The sequence below is a fragment of the Jaculus jaculus genome, chromosome 8 (genome assembly GCF_020740685.1).
Source record: "Jaculus jaculus isolate mJacJac1 chromosome 8, mJacJac1.mat.Y.cur, whole genome shotgun sequence".
Lineage (NCBI taxonomy): Eukaryota > Metazoa > Chordata > Mammalia > Rodentia > Dipodidae > Jaculus > Jaculus jaculus.
The window spans coordinates 117,433,810-117,449,510 of NC_059109.1; the positions used below are offsets into that span (position 1 = coordinate 117,433,810).

The window sequence follows — 15,701 nt, forward strand, 5'->3', positions numbered from 1 at the left end:
AAAAGCCAGCCATCAAAATGCAGCCCCCAGGTGCCCAGCCTGTCTGTGAGCAATAGGCTAGCTCCAACAGTGCCACAGCTGAGAGCCTGGGCTGCACGGAGGCTCAGCCTTTCCTCAAAGTGGGTGGAGGGTGCAAGGGCCCAAGCAGGGCTGGCATCCGCATGAGCGCTCACAGGGACAGGGTATCTGCGGCAGTGGGGCAAGACTGGAAGGAGGGCAGACAGTTCTGAGGCTGAGACCAATAGGATGCTCATGGTCTCTGAGTACAGGAGGAAGGGGACAAGGGAAGGGGAGCCGTGCATATGACCGACTCAGTTTGTGGTCTGTCAGAGCTCAGGAATCAAGGGGGGAGCAGGATTCACTGTGCTTCTGCCGCACAGCCTCTCCAGAGCGGAGGCTGACTGCAAGGCGTCCGCGCCCTGCCCTGCCCCCAGCTCACCTGCCTGCTGGAGACAAGAGATGCTCTACAAGCAGGCAAGCTCCCCACACTGCACCCGTGAGGTTGAGGGCACAGGGCAGGAAGAGAGACCAAGTGACTCCAATCCTCACATCCAGGTTCGACGGGGCACCTACCACATGTGCTCCAGTGCCAGAGAGGACACCAGGCGCCGGTGCCCTACATGAAGTTTGTATCTGTTCAGTACTAGTTCGCAAGATAATCTCTGTTCCTAAAGAGTTGCCAGGAGGGGATTCCTTTCTTTCTAGGAAAGATCAGTAAGTAACCCAACTCTTTCGGTAGTCTAGTGCTAACTGATTGAGCTACCCACCTACCCAACTATGGTGCCTATTGCCCAACAGGTACTATGCCAAACCTGGTCAGGTAGGTTGTGTCTCATCAAGGGGAAAACACTTAGGAGTCCTGAGTTGTTGGGCCCAGCAACAGGTCATGCACAACCATAGTGACCCAGCACCAGGGCATCAGTGAAGCTCTCCTCTCTCACAGACCTTTACCCAGCTGCCTTGGCTAAACATAAATATTCTTGACACTTCTACACTCCAGAGTAAAATCTTTTGATTAACTTCATTGTCTCAACACAATTTCTTTTAGTCAATATCTCTAAAGCTGAAGTAGAAGGATAAAGGTGACCGGTGTCTCATGGGAGGTGGCTTTGGAAGTGGTGAACTGTACACGGGGGAACAGGCCTCCAGGAGCATAAGCAGAATTGCAAGGTCACACACTGAGCAGTGGGAATCAAGCCTAGGGCCCCGTTACTTCCTGCCTCCCTGCCTCTCCTTTGGAAAGCTGCCACGACCAGCCCAGCGACCAGCGTGGGATGGGGACTGGCAGAAGAGGAGCTGCCCAAGTGCAGGCTCTCCACACGCTGCCCAAGAAGAGGTGAGAGGCCAGACGAATAGGAAGTGCAACCCGGAGTGGCAAGGAATTCACACGTGTCCCTGCCCTGGCTGCTCCTGAGGCTGAGCAGGCAGGGATCACTCTGAGAGACAGCCCAGTAAGGGCTGCGGCAGGGGCCACAGAACACAGGGAGTGATACCAAGGAGGCTTGGCCTTAAGGCAGATGCTAACGGTCTCATTTTAAGGTGAGGAAACTGAAGCTGGGGCAGCGGGTGTAGCAAGAGAAGCAGTATGAGCTAGGGCTTCTGGAAGCATCGCAGCAGGGCTCTTTGGTTTTCCAAGCCTACTCCTTACTCAGTGCTTGATCTCTTTCTCAGCTTCCCAAAGGCAGACAAGGTCTTCCCCATGAAGCCTCTGGCCAGCCTTTCCCTTGACCTGGAGCTAAGTTTCTTTCAACATAGCCAAACTCTTGTCTTCCCCTCCTCACACCCAGCTGCTCCTCCTCAGGCCCACCGAAGTAGACAGGACAGGGACCTTCTCCACAGCCTTGCTGCTTGTATTGCGAATACATGCAGCGTGTGAGCTACAATCCACCTCAATGCTGCTTGATTGGCTCTGGCACCAACCGCGCCACCAAACTCTTAGTGTGACAGTGCCTGGTCACCTGGAAGCTGGAGGACCTATTCTGGGGTCTGCCAGCAGTGATTTAGTGTGAGAAACCCTCGTAGTACCTCCCAATGGCTAGTGCTCTGACTTTTAACAGGCTGACCTCTTTTCCCCCACAAAGCCTTTTAGGGTCTGATTCTAAGACAGCCAGATTTTGGTGGTCTTTCATTTTACTTTTCAGCCCAGTCTATCTGTAAGCATGGAGATGTTGGACCAAGTGGTAGGAGATACACCTCATTCATTACTCACTGCTCAAACTAAACTCTCAGTATGAGCATCAGGGTCCCAGGCCTTCATTAGATCCTTCCCCAGACTCTCACAGCACCTGCCACAGGCCCTAGCTGTTGAACTGTGGGGTGACCTGCTCCATGTCATTTCCCTTCTCATTAGCCTGGGACTAGGAACTTGTGAGAGTCAACTTCACTTCACCAAGGTCTCAAGATCTTACCAAATGTGAGAGTCCAAGTGAATAAAGGGCAGACCTCCTCTAGAGCAGGAGTTCTCCTGGGCGATCCCCTCTGGGAACTCAGTCTCTAACAGGAAGTGTGTCCCAGGCACCACTAAGAGCACCCTCAGAAAGCTGAGAGTAGAAGTCTAGACAACCATCACCAGGGCAAAGAAAGATATGAGGAAAGCTTCCTGATGGAGGCAGGGTCTAACGCTCACGGACAAACATGGAGGCACGTGCAGGTGGATCCAAAAGTAGTCTTGCCACTTGCCACTAAGCTCGCTCAGCCACCTCCTCAACCGGGTCAAAGAAGAACCCTAAGATGCTGAGAGAAAGAACTACCAGAATAGGCTGGGTTTCAAAGCCTACATTTGACCTATCAGGAAACTGAGGCCAGAAGCAGGGCACTTTTCCAAAGCAGCTTGGCCCTCAGGCTCTCAGGCTTCTCCAAGGCCTGGCAGAAAAGAGACCTTCTTTTTGCTTTCCTGAAAGGTATTGGGGGGTGGGCGGCAGGCAAGGTGGGAAGCCCTGCTGGGTCCCCTGGAAATGGAGTGGACCACAGGCTCCTCATGGAAAGGGGCACAAATCTTCTGGAGAAAGGACTATACGTGACTCTCAAGCAGCCTGACCTAAACAGAAACCGGCTTTCTGAGGGAGAGCAAAATAAGCAATGAAGTTGGCTTCATTTGCTATCCAGGTGCCTCCACAGGAGAGGAGCAGCACAAAAGCCTTTGTTTGTTTGGCTTGTTTTTGGAATTTGCAGTTGTCTATTTTGTTAAATCTCCCCACTAGGCTAGAATCCTGAGGTCCCAGAGGGTCAGGCCTGGGTCCTGCCCTGCAAAACCACCCTGTCTGCATATGCAGCTCCTCAGCTAGTCAAACTCTGAAGAACCCCAAACACCCACAAAAGAACTGAGGGAGAAAAGCACCAAAAGAACAAGCAGATAGACACTCAGCAGACAGGGTCAATAAACGTTTTAAAAAATGCCTCTAAAAAAAAATTTAGAACGTCTCTAGAGCAGACACAGCTTTAGTAGCTTTTTCTTTTCTCTTCCTTCCTTCCTTCCTTCCTTCCTTTTTTTTTTTTTTTTTTTTAAACACAGGGTTTCATCTGTACTCCAGGCTGGCCTTGAACTCATAGTAATCCTCCTGCCTCAGCTGCCTGAGTGCTGGAATTACAGGTATGAGTCACTACATCTGTCTCTTTGGTGAAGGAAAAACATGGATAAGCAATGGTAGGGATGAAAAAGGAAAGTGAGGATGGGGAGTTAGTTAAAAGAACAGAAAATCACACATAGCTTTTCAGCAATAAAAGTCTAGGGAATACAGGTGATCTGTCCATGAGATTACCATATACTTGCACAACTATTTCCCTGGTCGACCCTCCGAGCAGGCAGTACTCTTGTTATTAGCGATTCAGAGGTGATGCCCAGCGCAAGGCCCTGCTGGGTCCCACAAGCCACGGCCGGAGGACCACGCGCACACCTATAGCACGCAACCACACCACTAACGTTCTTGGAGCCTTGTTTTCCGCCTGTTGGGTGGACAACCAGCCTTATTTATTCTTCCACTTGAAATGCTGTGAGGGGTTTCACTGTATTTTGACTTCAAAAGCAGCACCATAAAAACCCTTGATGATTACAGCCCCAGCTGTCTTACGGTGTTTGTCAAGGGATCAGTTACTCAAGTCTCCTATGGAGGCAACAATTTTGGGCGGGAAGCCATGGGAGCTGCAAATGTCTCATCTCTGAAAACTTTTGGACTCCCTCCTGTTCACTGCCTGGCCTGCCCCTTGCTCCCCCTCTTCCAACCCCACCATCTGCTCTCCAGAGAACAGATCAAATTTTCGGGCTAAGGTACTCTGGCGCCAAGGATTCAGCCCCTCTGTGTTTCCTTCTGCCCCCACCAACTCAGAAATCCAACACCACAACCCAAATCGACTGCAGCCACATAAAAACCACAAAGTAAAGTTTATAAAGCTTTATTAAACATTTCAAACAGCTGTGCAACGAACACATCAGAAATGAAAGCTCTAGGACAGCAGTCCAAATGTTTCACAAGTGCGGCCTCCCCTCCCGTCCCCTCACAGCCTGCCTCCAGCTCTGTCCTCTGTCTGGACCACACCGATCTCCCTCCGCAGGCAAGAGAGAGGGACACTTCCCACTGGAAGGACAACCATGCAGATCCCCAGTGGGCTGGGGCCAGGACAAAGTCTCATTTGCCAACACTTGTCATTGAAGCGCAGAGAAAATAAAAAGCAAGTGACAAGTCACAAGGTCTTCCCGCGTACTCTTCAGAGTGTGCAGTCAGTCTATGTGCGCAGGAACGGAGAGGCTCCCGGCAGGCAGGCGATGGCCACTGCTCCCCCGAGTTCTTGTCTGAACCATCCCGGAGTCCACTGTGCCAGTCACTCTGCAATCCCCATGCTAAATAAACACTGCAGTGGGACCTACTATGGCTAGCTACTACTAACCCTCAAATCAGAACACGTTCGGTAAAGCTTCTTCAAAAGGAATAGACATACATATTTGTGTACACACACACACAGACACATACACAGGGCACATCAAAAAATACCCAAACACCTATCAAGGGGATCGTGGCTGCTATGAAACACACGGCACTTTCCATTCACTCAGCTGGGTCTCCATGAACACACGACTAACTCCCTCCCGCACAGCATGCAGGAGACATGAGGAAGCCCCTCAGGAGCGCTAAGAGGCGGGAGGGAGGGCAAAGGGGGGGGGGCTGGGCCATGAGTCCAGACACCCAGGTCAAAGAGCAACATCGCTCTGTTGCTTCTTTCTTTAAAAAATGAGGCAGGTATTTACCGGAGGTCTCTGGACAACAAACAGTTGAGACATGATTTTGCCTCGCCTGCTGAACAGGGAAAGGAGGGTGAAAAAGCGAGGCTCTCGGGCGTCAGCAATCTCTTCAAATTTGAGATAAGTGCAAAGACAAGTCCTGTCTTGGACAGGTGCTCCCCCCAAAAGGAAAGGAGGAGGAGAGAACTAAAGGGAAATCAGGAGAGGGGCTGAGGAGGGAAGGAGGGGTCATGGAGGTGACAGTGAGACTGGCATTTTATCTGCCCAGGTCACACCAGGGTAGTTGATCAGGATGGGTGTAGACTCCTTGCAGTGATGAGCCATCCTGTCAGCAAGGACCCAGATGGTGACAGAACACACAACCACAAGACCACCCACGACTACAGGACTCTACAATAAAAGCACCCAGTCAGTGCTATTATTCACATTGTAAGGATAAAACATCACAGGCCAAAAAGGCGCCGTCAGGAATGTGGCACCCGCGGGGCTGCGGGATTTGAAACTCCAATGCTTGATGACCTATGTCAATGCCTCCCCTCCCGTCTTCTGCTTCCTCAGAAAGCTAACTCGGCAGCCATTAGGTGCCCACAACGCCAGGGTCATGGGCAGATTCTGGAAGCGGGGAATCAGAGCAGTGGTATAGGAAACAGTTTCCCCAGCAGCTATAGCAGATGAGGAAGAGGGCTGCCAGGAAAACCAAGGCACAGATCGTGCAAGGCTTGCGCTCCAGGAGGAAGCTGAGCAGGTAGAAACCCATGAACATGGAGTGGCTGAACCACAGGGCGGGGTTGAGGGGCTTGGGGATGAGGAGGACGGGCAGCAGCCACTGGAGGCAATACATGATCTCTGCCAGGCAGGGCCTTCACCAAGGCTGCCAGCCACCGCTGCAGGAACCGACCTAATAGGAGCCACTGGGCGCAGGTGGCTGCCCTCTGCTTTCTTCGACCCTCTCTCCAGGAGCTGAGCCGCTGTGCTCTCTGGCTGTCAGCCCAGGATCACCAAGGCAGCAGGGATCCTGAAGAGAAAAGTCAACACAACAAACAGACAAAGAACAGACAGACAGACAGACAGACAAAAAAAGAAAAAAAAAACACAGGAACAAAATGTATACTTATTTGGAAAAATGGATCATGGTCAACAACAGCAAATGTGAATGCCCTTTCCTCCCTACCCACCCATGAAGGTCTTTTTTTGCAAGTCACTAGCTTGGGCAGCCTCCTTGGATGTCTCCCCTGGGCTTCTAATGGGGGCTCCCCGGGAGGGCTCTTTGGCTCGGTCCACACAGTGGACTGGCTTAGCCTGGGTCCTGCCCAGCAGAGATCATGTATCGCCTCCTGGGGCTGCCGCCCGTCCTCAAAGGGCCCAGACCTCACAATTCCGCCCTGTGGTTGTCACAGGATGCCATGGGCTGGGTGCTGTGCCCCCATGTGGTAAGGAAGAGCTCTGTATCTGGTCCCTCACAGTGCAGGTGCTGTATCCACAGCAGTTATGTGTGCACTGCTAGCCTGGAGATGGCAGGCCATGGGTCCTCAGATCCTGGCAAGCTCTGGGAAGACACAGTAAAAATGGCAAGGAATAATTTAAGATGGCAGCAGGGGCCAGTGTTGCCTTTTCCCAATAATCCAGTATCATTTTGCCAAAACTAGCCAACTTCTTTGAAAGTCAATGCAGGACAAAATATCGCTGTGATACGGAGTCCAAACTGAACTCCCTTGGATCATTACACCTCCATCTGCTGCTGGCATGGTATAGAGCCTGACCTCTATGAGCTTTTAATCAAAATTAATATCCTGTTCACATTGGGGCAAATGCCAGTAGGTATCTTGTGCCAGGTAGCTTGCTAGAGGGAGATGCTTTCTGCTGGTCACTGGCATAGTAGGACCCTACTTGCACTCCTCATTTCGGTTTTCCCGCCTGCAAAGCCTGTGCTCCATGAAGGTTCTGCAAAGACGGGCGCTGGAAGAGGGACTCGCTTCCCTTTGAAAATTGGCCACTGCAGCCAGAACCCTTAGCGACTCCGTGCGAAACCGGTACAAAGAACTATGCTGAGGCAGACCTCCAGGGGCTTGGGGGAGGGGAGCGGAAGAAGTTGAAAACTATGCCCAAAGACATTAGGACCAATCCGTAGAACTCGACCATTCCTTTCGCGCGCACAAAGGGCGCCAAATCCTCCCGCATTCCTCCCACAGAATATACTATCACTTTAACTCACTCACTGAGCGCAGAGCTCTGGCCCAACTCCGGACAGTAGCGGCCAAGGCCGACCGCGGTAGGATCTCCCCGATACCATAAGAAGCGGGATGCGAAGAATCGGAGAAGGGTCCGTGTTGGGGGACCCTCACAGGGCAGATGACACGGTTTTAAAACACTGACTACTAGGAAGAATGCACAGCAGTGCCAAGGTTTCTAACAGGGGAACACTCGGCGGGACGGACGACCCACCCGTAGTCAGTTTTCGATCCGTGCGGGAAGTGCAGTCTAGGCCCGCACTGGGCTTAAATTTGCAAACCAGGGTGTGGATAGAGGGGCACCGCACCAAGCAGCTTACACCCCCTACACCCACCCTAGATTCTAAGTAGAGTCGTGACACCCTCCATTTTACACCGAAATTCAAAAGCGAGCACGGCGGAATCTTCTGGAAGGGGGCTACAATGGGACTCAGGAGGTGGGGGTCGGTGTGGAAAGAGCAGATGGATTTTTTTTTTCCTCTCCTGGCGAATGAGGAGCGCCCCCGGCCACCCCTCCTCATCAACACCCCCCAAGCGCGCATGCGCACTTGGGTGGCAGGAGGGTACTTAAGGCGCGGCCACTGCCGCTGCGGCAGTGCGCCCAAGAGCGGACTCCGAGACCCGTGAACCTCGGCAAACCTTCGCTCTCGACCACCCACCCACTCTTGGAACCATGGCAGCAGTGGCGGCAGCCTCGGCGGAACTGCTCATCATCGGCTGGTACATATTCCGTGTCCTGCTGCAGGTAAGCATGCCCGGGCTTTGGGTGGAGGGGACCCCCAACGCGTGCCCCCAGAACCCTTAAACTTAGCGTCGCGATTGCCGCCTCCCCGACCCATCCTACCCCGATTGCCGCGATCCCTGCCTAACCGAGTGCAGCGGTGGCACCTCGCGCCCCTGCTCGTTCCCGCGCCCACCTCCTCGCGCAGACCCTCCCCAGTGTGCCCGCGCCCAGCCGGGAACAAAGACTCAGGGGCGCGGCGGTCGCCCCGCTGCGGACGATCGCCAAGGCTTTTAGCACCTATGTGGTAAGAAAAACCCGCTACACTATAGGAGGGAGGCGGGGCGCTTGTGTGTACAGAGACTTTACAGTTCGCCCAGCAAAAAATTTCCGCCTTAAAAAATTGCGCATTGCGGGGAATTTTTCTTTAAAAAATGCACACATATATATTTACATATAGCACATGTGGGGTGGGATGAAAAACAAGTTAGAAAAGCATGTTTTAGGGAAAAAAAAGAACTTCACAAAAGAACCTCACAACAAATTAAATAAAAGGGGGAAAAATAGAGAAAACGCGCATTGCAGGAAAAAGAAATCAAAAGCACTTGGTAGGGGGAAAATGCATTAGATAAAAAGCGCACTGCAGAAAAGAAAATAGACAAAGGAACTAAGAGGAAAAATGAACTGGACAAAAAAACCACTTGGTATAAAACAATTAGAGGAAAAAAAGCCCTTCACAGGAAAAATGGGAGGGGAAAAAGCACTTCCAAAAAAGGACAAATGAGAAAATAAACGGGCAAAAGTGCTTTGCATAAAGATAAATCAGAATAAAGCGCTTTGGCAATGAACTCATTCACCCTACAAGCTCCCTTTGCAATAAGAATTCCCTGCTAAAGGAATCCTTTGCCAAAGAAATCGCATATTTCCTTCCAAGGTGTTCCTGGAATGCTGCATTTACTGGGTAGGATTCGCTTTTCGAAATCCTCCAGGGACACAGCCCATTGCGAGAAGTGAGGTATACCTAAGTTGTGGGTCCAATCAGCTTGCCGCCATGCAGCTCTCAGCACAGTTGGAAAAGCTCCAGCTGCCCTGACTCGTGGACAAGCTGCGCCTGGCCCGCCTCTCCAGCTACGCTGGACGGGCGGGCGGGGCCGGGGCGGGGCGGGGGTGGCCTGGCAGCACCGCACACACGCGCCGCGCGGCGGCCACTCCACTAAGAGAGGGCCCTTGGGTCTGTTTGTCTGTCTCTCACCGCAGGTGTTCAGGTACTCCCTGCAGAAGCTGGCGTACACGGTGTCGCGGACCGGGCGGCAGGTGCTGGGGGAGCGCAGGCAGCGCGTCCCCAACTGAGGGCCCAGCTCCCAGCCCTGGGCGGCCGTGTCATCAGGTGCTCCTGTGCATCTCGACCAGCATGGGAGCCAGCGCCGCGCAGGAATGGGGGGTCCCCTGTGCTCCCTCGTCAGAGGAGCACTTGCCAAGGTCAGTGAAGGGCTGGTAGGCCCTCGGAGAAGCAGCACCGACAATGACGACGATTTGAGATCCCTTCCCAGCCCCTTTGCACCGGTCCCACAGCCGGCGGGTGGGAGAGGAGGGGGGTGAGGGGAGCAGACCCTCGAGATCTGGGTGTAGGCACCGCATTCTGATCTGGACCAAGTCGGACAGCACCATCCAGCCCGCAAGCCAAGGCCATGCCAGCAGACCCCACCACGGAGGTCCAAACACCACACCAGCCAGCAGAATGGACATTCTGACATCACCAGCTGAAGCCCTGAATCTCGGTGCAGCAGAGAAGGCGCCAACTGCGTGCATCTGGCGGGACGGGAGGGCATGAGGGAGGGAGGAGGGTTAAGAAACGGAGTGGGGCCCTCTTACTGTCCCTTGCCTATGACACGCACATTCCTGCCTTGCTCCCCCATCCCCTTTTTCTCCTGCCTCCCAAGCCCCCTCCCCAAAATGTGTCACCTGATTCGGATCTGTTCAACCAGTAAATGAATCCCACCTTTGCCAAAACATCTTCTCCGAGCCCCCTGCCCCTCACTGATCTTGCTTTTCCCTGGTCTCACGCTGTTGTGGTAATATTGTGGTAATCGCTAATTGTGCTGATTGTTTAAGTGTGCATTAGTTGTGTCTCCCCAGCTAGATTGTAAGCTCCTGGAGGACAGGGACCACCTCTACAAAAAATAAAAAAAAGTACCTCCCCCGGCTCGCACAGTGTCCTAGGACCCTGCGGGGTGGTGGAGGCGCACCAAAAAGTTGTGTCTTGTGACTTTCTTTGCGGCAGCAACACTGGTTTCTAAAGCTGGGCAGATGTGCCTGGGGAATGGCACACTGCTTGGGAGGAGGAATGGGAGACAAGATGGGGGACACACATCCAGCCCCATTGCAACACTGTCCTGAGATAAAGGACTATTTCTCCTCCTCAGTGAGGAAAGTGACACATTCACCTGTCCTGGAATAAGGGACCATTTCCTCTCCTGGGTAGTAATGCCTTCATTTGGTAGTCCTAAAATGAGACTACAGCAGGTTAGCATGTTGGGGAAGATGGGAGGAGGGAAACGAGGTGGGAGGGAATGGCCCTCAAAATGGTGTCCAGTGGACCATGAGGGCTGACTGCAGAGTATATATAGACGTATGCCTCAGGTCTCTATTCAGGAGGCTCCTCAAGAAAATGAACAGCACGGGGGGGGGGGGGGTCCACTGGCTTGAGCAATGAATATGGGATAGGTGGTGTGGCATATCCAGGCCCTGGGACCACCCTATCTGGCCTTTCTACTTTCCAGCTCCACCCACTGGGCTCCCAGCATGCTCCCCTCCCATCACATGGGTGGAAGGGGGGGGCTGCTCTGCTCCCCTCCTCAGCAAACCAGAGCTCTTTTTACTTGGGGTCAGCCGTCTGCCTCTCCAAATGGTCCTGCCACCTGTTCAGCCTCATCTCTGGCTTTATCCTTCTCTGTCACTACACACCTGTTGCTGCGTCAACACCAAGGGAGGGGCTTGGAAGGCCATCAGTCTCTCTGGCCTCTTCTTCAAATCCCTTAGTCACAGTTGTCACAAACTCCCTGACACACAAAGTGCCTCCTCTCCTTGAACCTTGATCATGTCTACAGCCCCTGAGCAAGGCCCTGAAGTTTCTCGGGCCAGTCATCAACACCTCAAGAGAGACCTACAGCTTCATGCACATCAGAGAATTATGGGGTATGTAGTGCAGAATGTGTTCTGGTCTTGGCTTTCCTATCCATCAGCTCAGCCAGCCCAACTCTTGCCCCTCACCTTTAGTTCCTGGTAAGTTCCCAATGAAGCACATACACATCAAAGTGACAATCATCAGGACGTGAGTGAGATGTGTACTCCGAGATTCCATCTTCCTCAGTGGATGGCTATAGCTGCTACCACTGCCTTTAGATTAGGCAGGTCCCTTTGCCCCAGGGTGACTCATCGGTAGGCAATACCCACATCTCCTCCCTGAAGCCCATGTTTTGGCAGGCCTTGACACTGGGAGTTTCTGTGGTTTGCCCTACTGAACCACAGGGCCATGTACATATTTGAACATGTGTACTGAATGCACTCTCTCCTCCCCTTGGAGATGTGGGGCGGTGGGCCCAGATGCTCTAGCCTCAGCCCAAGTTAGACACTGGCTGAGTTTTATAGAGGCAGGTCAAAGCAGCATGGAGGGGTCTGGCTGCTCTGGACACAGCACATCCGGTCTCCCACCCCCAAGGCAAGAGGCTGCTGGGAACCTTAAGGTCCTTTCCTCTATCTAGTCACCAGCAGAGCTGAATGTAGGATGGTGAGGTCAAGACTTACAGGCAGGTAGCCTGTACTCCATGGGTGGAGCTGAACGTGAAATGTCCACTCTCCACTTGTAAGCAAGCACCTTTAGCTGCAGAGCCATCTCCCCAGCCCAACCTACTCCCCACTTGTGTCACACCCCCTAAGCCCAGTTATTCGGGCAGCATACTAAACCCACCCGAGAGGGAGAGGAATGTATTCATGCCCCACCCCTGTGCAATGCCTGTCCAGTCCAAACACACCTTGTTATAAAATGTTTCCACAAGCTATATGCCAATAAAACATTTTATTCTCATAGATAGCAATGAGGTTTTTTTTTCCTTTTTTTTTTTTATTACAAAGCCCTTAGTGCATGGAGCTAAATGTCCCCTTTCCCTAAGACAATTGCCACTTCTGCCCCCACAGGGCCAGGGACAGAGCAGAAGAGTTGTGAGGGGATTGCAGTGGCTTTGTAGGACTCCAGCAACAGATGGACTAAAGCCTCAGAAGGCAGCTAGTTGCCTGACCTATCAACATCAGAGGTAAGGGGCACTTAGTGCCACATCTTTCAGAGGTGTGGGGTATTAGCTGAAGCATCTGGACTGTGACTAAAAGAAGGGGTGTCTGTTTGAAGGCAGGGCAGGTACAAATTTCTTGACCTTTAGCTGTGGGGTCAGTGATAGCATGGGCTGTTGAGGGGAGCTTGTTCTGAATTACTTACTAGATAGCTATTTTCAAATTTGGATCCCCTCAGGAGCCAACACCCCAAAGGGAAATTCTAAATTTGCAGTTAATTCCTGCCCCCCCCCCCCCCCCGGATTCAAGCATGTGTGCACATGCACACAGACACAACACTGGGCTAACAACAGCCTCTTCGGGAAGACCACTGACCTCCTCCACATGCCCTGGAGACTGGTGGTCACCACCTTCTCTGAAAATAATCCCCTGTTTCCCCTCCCACAGGGCTCCTTATCCCAGCAGGATCCAGATTCCTGAGCATTCCCAGAGCACAGCCGGAAGTCAAGAGAGGAAGGCAACACATGGCTCTGGGTATATCAGACGATGACATGCTTGAAATGGAATGCATGTGTTTCAAAGATAGGAGAACAACAAAAAAGGACAGCCTAACCCAGATTCCTCTTTGAAACAAGACATTACAGATAAATGGTTGAACTGTTTTTTGGGCAGCAACTTTTAAGATGACCAATTTCAGGCAACAGATCTGGTTCCTGGAAACTGACCACGTTTTCAGCAACCAAATCTTACACTCGACATTAATTAATGCCCGATTTAAAACAAACAAATAAGCAAGATCTAACACTTAAGCTGGAACTTTTTTTGGGGGGTCCCGGTGTTGCTGAGCAGAAGGCTGACAGGAGGGTTGGACCATGTCAGGCAGGGAAGAAGAGAAGCTGTTCCCTGAAAAAGGACAAAAGGCGATCCGGACCTATAAACAGAAAGGCCGTTTCTTTTCCAAATCAGACCCCAGTTTCCCACTTGAAAGCGGACAGGTGGTGGTCTGGAAGGAAACTAGAGGTGGTTTGGGAGAAGGAAGGAAAAGGCAACTTCCCCCATCCCCCACGCTTCCTTTCCAGGCCACGAGTGTGACAGCCACCAGACATTCCGTCCCTTCTGGTGCCCTTGAGGGCCACCCCCGACACACGGGAGGGAGAGGGAGCGGGTGTCCAGAATTCGATGCAAAGTTGGAGGGAGGAACGCCCCGTGACCCGAAGCAGAGCCTCACCCTGTCACCCCAGACACCAAAGCGGGGGACCCCTTTTTATGTGCCTCTTCCCCAAACCCCTCCGGATAGGAAAACGAAAAAAAAACAAAAAAAAAAAAAAACGGCTGACGGGACGGGGCGGGGAGAGTGACAGGCCCTTGACAAGTTACGTCCCGGGTCGTGGGACAGGAGGTGTTCGCGGCGCCCCCCGCCCCGCAACAACCACCACATCCCGGGATCGCGTTGACCTTGGAGGCCACAAACGAGAACCCGGTGGTCCACTCTCAGGCCGGGAAAGGGGCTGCCCGCCGCGATCTCCCCGCCAAGGCCCAGGCTGGGGAGGAGCTGGGCCATCACCTGACGTCGGACAAGGGTGCACCCGTCCCTCCCCCCCACCCCCACCCCGGGTGCACGCTTAGGAAAACCCGGGCGAGGGACCCAGCGACGCCTAAGGTGACCCCGGAGGGCCAACATGGCGACGCGATCGCACCGAAAGGACCTCACATCCCGTCCCCGGGCAGGCTGACGCCACGGTACCTGCGAGCCCAGCCATGGCGCCGCCGCCACTGTCGCCCTCGCCGCCGCAGCCAGCCTCCACCACGGCTCGCCGCCGACGCCGCAGAAGCTGGGGAGACGCCCCCTTCGTCTCCTAAGTCGTGTGGGCTGAGGACCTCGCTTGGCTTCGGGCTGTCCACAGCGGACGCCTGACCGGACGGCACAACTCGGGTTCGCGCTCGCGCGCTGCGACCCTCAGGGTCAGCCACGCTCTGTCCTTGAGAGACTTTCTACGTGCTTCTGCAAGATTACGGAGGGCCTAAAGCGTCAAACCCGAGGAATTTTTAATCAGGCGCAGTCCGGACAGCCTCGAGCCGCGGGCCCAAGGCCCCCTCATGCATATGCAGCAGATTGTGATCCTCACTCGAACAGCTCAGCGGGCGTCGCTTGGAGTCACGGAGGAGCCTGGCTGGCCTCCCTGTGTTCCCTCCCGCCATCGGATTCTTCCACTCTGCGAAAACTTTTTTTTTTTTTTTTTCCGGGAAAACTTTCTCCTGGCTCAAAGTCTGGTCCTTTCACCAGGGCCTAAGACCCAGGCTCAGCATGTGGTTCCCCCTGGCTGATGAAATGTGTACCCCAGGCGTTTATGGGCTGGATGAGTCAGTGTGTTCGCTATTAGCTAATGGAGCACATTCCTGAGTGCCTACTGTGCGCAAGCGCAGTGCTGGAGGCTGGGGAGCGTTCTGACCCCGATTCGCTGGCAGCCTAGAGGGTGAGCGTTGGAGGACAGAGGAAAAGGCTGTCAGTAATCCCTATAGATACTTTAAAATCAGATCACTACATAATTACGCGTTGTTGGAGGAAGTGCTTGTTAGGCACACGGGGCTTGGAGTGATGGCTCAGCTCTTAAAGCGCTTGCCTGCAAAGTTCTAACGACCCCGGTTCGATTCCCCAGTACCCACGTAAAGCCGGCTGCACAAAAAGTGGTGCATGTAGTGGCTAGAGGCCCTGGAGCTCCCATTCTCGCTGCCTCTCTTTCCTCTATCTCTCTCTGCTTATAAATAAATAAAAATCGCAATGTCAAAAAAAAAAACACCCCCAAAACAAAACAACAACAACAAAAAAATCGTGGTGTCCTGTGGGGCTGGAGCAGTGTTAGGCGAGGCAAGAGTGAAGGGGAACTTATCCCAGCCGTGGAGGTCACATAGCCGGAGGGAGGGTGGGAGGTGATCAGAGACTAGGGCAAGTAATGACATTCGCATCATGGCTGTCACAGCTTTCCAGGCAAAAGGTAATGGTGGTTCATATAGATGGTAGCTTGGGGAGCTGAAAGGAAGTGGCGTGTAACAATGGATGTGGGGTGGCCACTAAGGACAAGCAGTGACCCTAGACCTCAGCGTTGGACATGATGGGGTGACGAGCCCAAGCAGCAGGGGACAATCTGGAGTGTGACTTTGAGAAGTTGTGTCTGAAATGCTTGAGCTCGGTGTTAGGTGGGGAGGGTGAAGACACAGTCTCCTGAGACTGGCACTC

General features: G+C 53.1%; 2 protein-coding genes across 4 annotated transcripts; one reads left to right on the top strand and one right to left on the bottom strand.

The window, feature by feature from the left end:
- Positions 1-4,373: 4,373 nt before the first annotated feature.
- On the bottom strand, positions 4,374-14,324 carry LOC101612500 (BLCAP apoptosis inducing factor). The gene is made up of 2 exons (XM_045157726.1): positions 14,211-14,324; positions 4,374-6,248 (listed from the first exon to the last, which is right to left on the bottom strand). The coding sequence occupies exon 2, from the start codon at positions 6,072-6,074 to the stop codon at positions 5,811-5,813; it is 264 nt and encodes an 87-aa protein (XP_045013661.1). The 5' UTR covers positions 6,075-6,248; positions 14,211-14,324; the 3' UTR covers positions 4,374-5,810.
- On the top strand, positions 8,010-10,434 carry Nnat (neuronatin). 3 transcript variants are annotated; one of them, XM_012950721.2, is made up of 3 exons: positions 8,041-8,206; positions 9,117-9,192; positions 9,440-10,434. In XM_012950721.2, exons 1-3 carry the CDS (start codon positions 8,135-8,137, stop codon positions 9,667-9,669), a joined length of 378 nt encoding a protein of 125 aa, XP_012806175.1. In that variant the 5' UTR covers positions 8,041-8,134; the 3' UTR covers positions 9,670-10,434. The 3 variants fall into 3 exon arrangements, with proteins under 3 accessions (XP_004666734.1, XP_012806175.1, XP_004666732.1); XM_004666675.2 differs by having other exon boundaries at positions 9,117-9,197; positions 9,440-9,671; XM_004666677.2 differs by lacking the exon at positions 9,117-9,192 and having other exon boundaries at positions 8,010-8,206; positions 9,440-9,671.
- Positions 14,325-15,701: the final 1,377 nt, after the last annotated feature.

Coding starts and splice junctions, on each gene's coding strand:
- LOC101612500 (XM_045157726.1), bottom strand. CDS start 6,074: ATGTATTGCCTCCAGTGGCTGCTGCCCGTCCTCCTCATCCCCAAGCCC.
- Nnat (XM_012950721.2), top strand. CDS start 8,135: ATGGCAGCAGTGGCGGCAGCCTCGGCGGAACTGCTCATCATCGGCTGG. Junction 8,207..9,116: donor TATTCCGTGTCCTGCTGCAG/GTAAGCATGCCC, acceptor TTTCCTTCCAAG/GTGTTCCTGGAATGCTGCAT. Junction 9,193..9,439: donor GACACAGCCCATTGCGAGAA/GTGAGGTATACC, acceptor CTCTCACCGCAG/GTGTTCAGGTACTCCCTGCA.